The sequence below is a fragment of the Triticum aestivum genome, chromosome 5A (genome assembly GCF_018294505.1).
Source record: "Triticum aestivum cultivar Chinese Spring chromosome 5A, IWGSC CS RefSeq v2.1, whole genome shotgun sequence".
NCBI lineage: Eukaryota > Viridiplantae > Streptophyta > Magnoliopsida > Poales > Poaceae > Triticum > Triticum aestivum.
Genome location: NC_057806.1, coordinates 414,555,835 through 414,562,681, shown reverse-complemented (window position 1 = coordinate 414,562,681; position 6,847 = coordinate 414,555,835). Strand labels below are relative to the sequence as shown.

Sequence of the window (6,847 nt, the reverse complement as noted above, 5' to 3'; positions counted from 1 at the left end):
GCACGTCTGTGCTTCTCGAAAATAAAAATGTGCTTCCATGAGAAGCACATTTGTGTTTCTCGTGAAAGCGCAAATTTGTTTTGCGAGAAGCACAATTTGTCCTTTCACCAAAAGCACAAATTTACTTCCGCTTCTATAAGAAGCACAGTTGTGCTTCTGCTAGAAGCACTACCTTGCTTCCATGAGAAGCACAACATGTGTTTTCCCGGAAAAAAATATGTACACAACCGTGCTTTCAGGCTTAAGTTTTTTTTTGTTTTTTTCATTTGCTGGTTTATTTAGAGTTTTTGGATTTTTTTATCGGTATTCGCTTTTTTCATTTCTGTTTTATCGATTTCTGATATTTTTGGTTTTTCCGTGGAAAAAAGGTTTGTCGAAACCTATTAACATGAGATCTAGTTTCGAATCTCTCGATGTGAGAAGTCCAAACAGTTATGTATTTCGATGCACGGTTCAAGAAATCATACGTTTAGAATAAAGAAACTACGAAAAAAATTCTCATGTTATAACAAGTTACGCACATGTAGTGCGTCATTTATCAGCAGCTGACAAGGTGGGGAGTGACCTTTGGAAAGGGTATTCCTTAACTAGTAGTTTTTTCTTACCTATGGCTTCTTTGGGGAAGATCATATTTACCACCGTGGGCAACAAATAGTTGCGTTGGCTAAAGGGCAGGCATGAACGGGCCAGCCCGGGTTTCTTTCCTTCGTTGGCTATTTTTGCATTTATGATTTATTTTTTATTCTATTTTGGTTTTTACTTTCTCTTTTTATTTTTCTTTTTTCGTTTTATTTTTTTATTTTTGCAAAATGTCTCTTTTTTTACCTTTCACAATATACGGTTAACTTTTTTTTTCTAATGTACGGTGAATATTTTTTTAAATGCACAATGAACATTGCTTAGTATAAGGTGAACATTTTACATATACACACTGAACGTTTTTATGATATACGATGAACATTTTTGTTGTATACAAACATTTTTTAATAGATGGTGAATTTTTAAAAATATACACTGAATTTTTTTTATTATATACGATGAATATTTTTTGTATACATCGAACATTTGTTAGCATACAATGAACTTTTATTTATAGATCGAACATTTTTTTAATACACGGTGAGCTTTTTTTTACTATACACTGAACATTTATATAAATACATACTGAATATTTTTCTAAAATATACGTTTCTATTTTTATTAGCGTTTCAAATATCTAGCTCCTAAAAATAACAGTCAGTTTTTTAAAAAAAATGAAGAGAAAAAAAGAAAGAAAAACAGCCCACGGGAAGAATGGGTCAGCGGCAAATAGGAGCTCACCCTGTTTGGATCTCATCGCTATGGAACATAGGAATATGAAAAACATCGGCATCTGATAGGATTGACACTGCAAAATAGTAGACATTAGCAAAACATGGGAAAACTGCAGTAATAGTTGTTTGGATGAAACACAGGAAAAAAATGCCTCGATCCAATGCGATCGAGTCTATGAAATTAAGGTTGAAGTGGAAGTTCAACTCCTATGAATTTGAGGTATAGGTATACAATTTCAAAGGAATTTGGGTGCCACTATTACTTCAATCCAAAGGCATTCCTTAAAGAAAAATATTAAGGCCTCCTTTGGCTAATATAATAGTAATATCATAGGAATAGAAAATGAGATGACATGTATCTCAATTTTTATAGAGAAAGAGATGCCACTTGGTTCATAGGAAATAATATTTTTTTTCATTAGGTTTAGGCTGATGTTTTCTTTTAAATGTGAAGGATTGGTTCTTATCCTACATAGAAATAGGAATCCATTCCTAAGATCCAAAGGGCTCCAGAGAAACTTTTCCTACAAAATTTATATCCTTTAAAATTGCTACAAAATTACACTAAACTAAAGGAGGCATAAGAATAAGAATCCTACAAAATTCCCCGTAATCCGAAGCATTGACGCTTCGCTGGTGGTGGCAAGGAACAAGACCTCCTATGTCATGCGTTGCGCGCGGAATAGAGTGAGCCGCACACACTGTGCAATGGCGGACTGACCCATTTATGGCTTTGCAGGGTTCTTTTCTTCATTTTTTTTCTTATTTCGTAGATTTACAAGAATAAAAATATATGAAAATAGTTACAAAATGGAAAACATATTACAGAATATAAAATATAGTGACATTCATGTGTATAAATGTCCTTCCCATATTTAAAAAATAGTCACCCTGTGTTTGAAAATGTTAACGGCATTCTTGAAAAATGGTCACCATGTATTGTAGAATTGTTCGTCGTATATTAAAATAAACTAGAATGTGAAGGTGCGCTTTGACGTGTCCGTCTGTTTTGAGACGTGGTATAATTTCAGAATGGATACAAATGGTCAAATAAATCAAAATGATATGTTTCACCAGAGAAATACACTGTAATATTTCCTATAAACATTGTAGGTTTTTTACCGCTGCCATTGCAATGGTTGTTCTGGGACAAAATTTCCTTCCTTTTACATCGGATACTAATATCAGCATAAGCAGGGTACTTACGAAAATCATACTACTTCTCAAGGATTTCTTCTATCTATTTTCGAATCTGATGATTTTCCAATAGCTACAAAGGGTTGTCTTATACCAATAGTCTTACACGAAGAACAATGTTCTCATAGCATGCCTTCTGTGACATGTAACAGAAGTGATATACTTTTCTCAAAAAAAAAACATAAGTGATATACTAATCAATATTCACATAACAGTCCAATATTCAATTGAAGAAAATCTTCGGCAGCGAAGGCAGCACATGCATTTCAAGCCAACAAACTGTATAAACCTAACAATAGACGGGATACTGAATTAACGATAGTTCTAGTATCAAATGCAAAATCGGAAGTTAATGCATTGTACACATTGTATAGCTCACTCATCGCTCAGGTACAGTTGACGGTGCGACTGATGAATTATTGGGTTTTACCATGTAAAGTATGGCAATCGCCAAGCAATCTATGTACCAGACTATCGATCAACCTATCGAGTATGCAGATGACATATCCCTGTGACTGAGTTACAACAGTATGAAGTCCAATGTAACAGAAGATTTGAGGGGAGAATGTAGGCCCGAACTCCAACAATCAAGAGGATGCAGCTGTAAGTGGTTCACTAGCCTCCAGAAGCTTGTCAAGCAAGCCGGTGAACACAACAGAATCAGTCTCATTGGGCTTGAATTTGAGGAGAGCAGAAGGTACTAGGCCTTCATCTTGCAACGTGCGTGCCCGCTCTCCTGTATTTGGAGAATGTGGTAGCACACGTGACCTAGGAACAGCTGGACAGATAAGATCAAATTCCAAACCTGGCTGCTTCAAAGCGTCCGCGACAAACTGCATCAGGGAAAGCAGCAGATTAACCAAATGCTACAAAACCAGTAATGAAGTGAATACGCAATGCTAGGAGAATATAGCTTTAAACACTACTTCCTTCGTTCCATAATTCTTGTCATGGTTTTAGTTCTAAAACCACGACAAGAATTATGAAACAGAGGGAGTAAAATAACATTGGATAGCCCAGGTAACAACATAGGCATGGGAACAACTTCATGCCTTCCACATACATAAAGACTGTTATTTACAGCTTCGCCAGTGGCCCATAAGCCAAACTCCAGAATTACACTTGGGAGTGTTCATGCCAATTGACAAATAATCAGTAGCCAGAATACAGTGTATATGACAAGTGTACAAGTCCTAGAGTGGAATCAAATACCAAAAGATTCACCACCTCATTCTGGATTGCGAGATATACAGATGATACTCAATGGGACAAAATCATATGGACGAACAAGCATAGAGGGCAGAAGTACCTCATATAGTGAACCAGTAGCTTCCGATGGAAGGAATACACCCTGGAGAATTACTCCATCAGGAAACTGAACTCGGATGACAGCTTGTTTGTACTTCTGTCGAGCAGCCAGTGCCTGCTTCTCCTTATATGACTTTGGAATTAGCAACCGAGATTGTTCCAGCCTTTCCCTCCTCATCTTTGCCTCATTCCTTACCTCCTCGCCACTAAGTTTGTAGAAAGAATCCGGTGTATCAATTTCTGCAACAGAACTTCCAGGGACATTGAAGAATACCCGAATCTGTGAAGTTATCATGGAACTTCAATAAATTACGTTTCTAAGGAGATATAAATGGGATCAACAGCAAACTGCAAAATTGACAATCAATTGCACAACATAACAGAAAAAGGAGGCATCAGAGCACATATAGTCGTATATATGCTAAATTTCAGGTTTGACAAGAAATATCCTTACAGTAGTTACTAAATTCAACATGTTGAGGAAAATAAAATAAAACAAGTGGTGAAACACAGTTGAGGATCTGACATTTCTGCCAACTGATGCACATATATTATATCAGACACTGATATATCCCCGCCAACTTATGCACATATGTATCAGACACTGATATATCCCAATACCATGATATGCATCTTATTGGAAGTACAGGCTGGGAGCTGTGACATGTCAATTTAGCTTCTTCAATCAGAAGTTGCAACAGTTTTACCTGAACCCATACGTGATACGTCCATCCCCGCAAGTAAGATCAGATTCAAAAACAAAATCCGAATATCTGCATCTGATATATAATCAGGGACCAAGTTCCAATGTTTCATTAGAACTAATTGCTCTACAATTTTTTAAATATACATTTTATCATTGGACAACTGAATAAAATGCATTTTTTTGTAGCATTTGTCTTACACGATAGAGACAACATGTAGTGTTATCTCAAACAGGAACATCATAAAGATACCATTCCACATACTTTGTAGCAAAAAGTAACAACATTGACAAAATGCTACAATGTTCAGAACATAGAAATAACTTAATTTATGTATGAACTAAATATCATAGGGTAAAGTGTACTGTGTACAACAATTCAAAAGACAGGCCAAAACTCAAAACATGAATGCAGAAGTGTACGACAATATAAAAGACAGGCTAAAGCTCAAACATGAATGTAGAAGTGCACGACAATATAAAAGACAGGCCAAAACTCAAACATGAATATAGAAGTGTTCAGCAAAAGGAAGTATCACATTTTACAAACTACTTAGTTTCCTGCATTCTGACCTCCAACTTGTCTAGGGCACGTCTAAATGTGCTTTATCAAAACTGTGGAGTAATATAGACTGCAAGTTTTCTGGGATTCCACAATATCTCATGGAAATGGCACCACATTGTTAAGACATACCTATATATGAACATGACCGCAGAATTTATGCACTGACCTCACAGAAATGGCACCACATTTTTATGATCTATTGGTGTAAGAACATCAATATTCAGTCATTTTTACTCATCACCAAGTTCAAACAAAATCTATTTCTCACGAGTAAAGATGTTGCATGAGCATACCCAGAATATCAGAGTGTGGACAAACCAAACTATCCATGCAGTTCAATTCATTGACCAAAATATGATCATTCACATAACCAATTGATGGAGTACATTGAATTAGACGCCTGCTCACCTGACGATCAACAATCTTGTTAACCTCCTTTTGCTCATCGACTCCGCTGCGGCAGCTCTCTTTGGACTCAGACCCGGACAGCGTCGGTAGCGGTGCCGAAGGATGGGACCTCTCAAGTAGGAGCACAGCCTGCCTGATCCCGCTAAGCCTCGCTTCCGCAGGAGTCTCGTCCATCACGGCAAAGAGCTCCCCGCTCTCATCCCCGATCGTGAACCCGACCGCCTCGAGGAGCTCAAGCCCGCCCTCCCTGTCCGCCACGGCCTCCTTGATCCTAGGGTTACCGAGCCTGACCCTCCTGTACTTGTCGTTGCCGGGCTCCTTGAGCAGGTTGCCGAGAAGCTTCTTCACGACCTCGACGGCCGCAGCGGGCGGGTTGCCGGAGAGGTACGTGGCCGCGCGGGCGCGGGCGCCGCCGGCCGACGCGAGGCAGCCGTCGAGGTGCTCCGAGACGGCGTGCTCGGAGGAGAAGGCGTCGCCGCAGCTGGGGCACGCGACGGTGTCGCCGCCGTTGGCATCTAGGCGGCGGGAGGAGGAGGAGGAGATGACGGCGGTGAAGGGGGTGAATTCGGAGGGGGCGGATGGGCGCGGGGGCTGCTGCTTGGGGGCGGGCCTGGGGTTAGGGTTAGGGTTTGAGGGGCGGGAGGAGGAGGCGGAGGCGGAGGGGGGAGGGCCGGAGCCGAGGACGTGGGAGGGGCCCTTGAAGGACGGGGCGGAGGAGGAGGTGACCTTCTTCATGAGATCCTTCATCTTGTCCTTCATCATGGAGGCCGGCGGCGACGAGGTGCAGGCGGCGGAGGAGGTGGAGGATTGGCGTGGACGGGGAGTAGACTTGGTTGCCTCCGCGGGGTTCGTTCGAGGGGAAGAAGCAACGCGACGGGCGCAAATTGATAAAGAAGGAAGAACTACGGAGGTGGAGATCCAGCTGGGAAATGAAGCCGGCATCCGGGAATGGTATGGTACTTCGCTGCCAAGGCATCTTCGCCGAGTGGGCCGGGCCGCAAAGGCAAGCAAGTAACGATCACTTCGTGCAGAGGGCCAGCCACCATGGCCCATCGGGGCGGCTATACTGTGTGGCCACCCATGCAGCCTGAGTTATGAAATGGCAGCCGATCAAGCAAGGGTGCTCCTACGCAGGAGAGCAACTAGTTGGCGAGCGCTTCTTCGAGAGTCTTCCAATGATTATTTGGGTGAGTTAAGAACGCGTCAGGCACGGTCTCAACCGCCGCCACGCGTCGTGCTATGGGCCCTCCTTTAGGATTTTTTAAAAAAAAATCACGCGTTTTTGGCTTTTTAAATGGTATTTTTAGATTTTTTTTGTTTATCACCGGTCTTTCTTAGCATTTGGACCAAAAA

General features: G+C 41.0%; 1 protein-coding gene across 1 annotated transcript; it reads right to left on the bottom strand.

Moving 5' to 3' along the window:
* Positions 1-2,770: 2,770 nt before the first annotated feature.
* LOC123103696 (plant UBX domain-containing protein 2) lies at positions 2,771-6,464 on the bottom strand. The gene is made up of 3 exons (XM_044525362.1): positions 5,495-6,464; positions 3,820-4,098; positions 2,771-3,343 (listed from the first exon to the last, which is right to left on the bottom strand). The coding sequence occupies exons 1-3, from the start codon at positions 6,434-6,436 to the stop codon at positions 3,098-3,100; spliced, it is 1,467 nt and encodes a 488-aa protein (XP_044381297.1). The 5' UTR covers positions 6,437-6,464; the 3' UTR covers positions 2,771-3,097.
* Between the last annotated feature and the right edge of the window lie 383 nt (positions 6,465-6,847).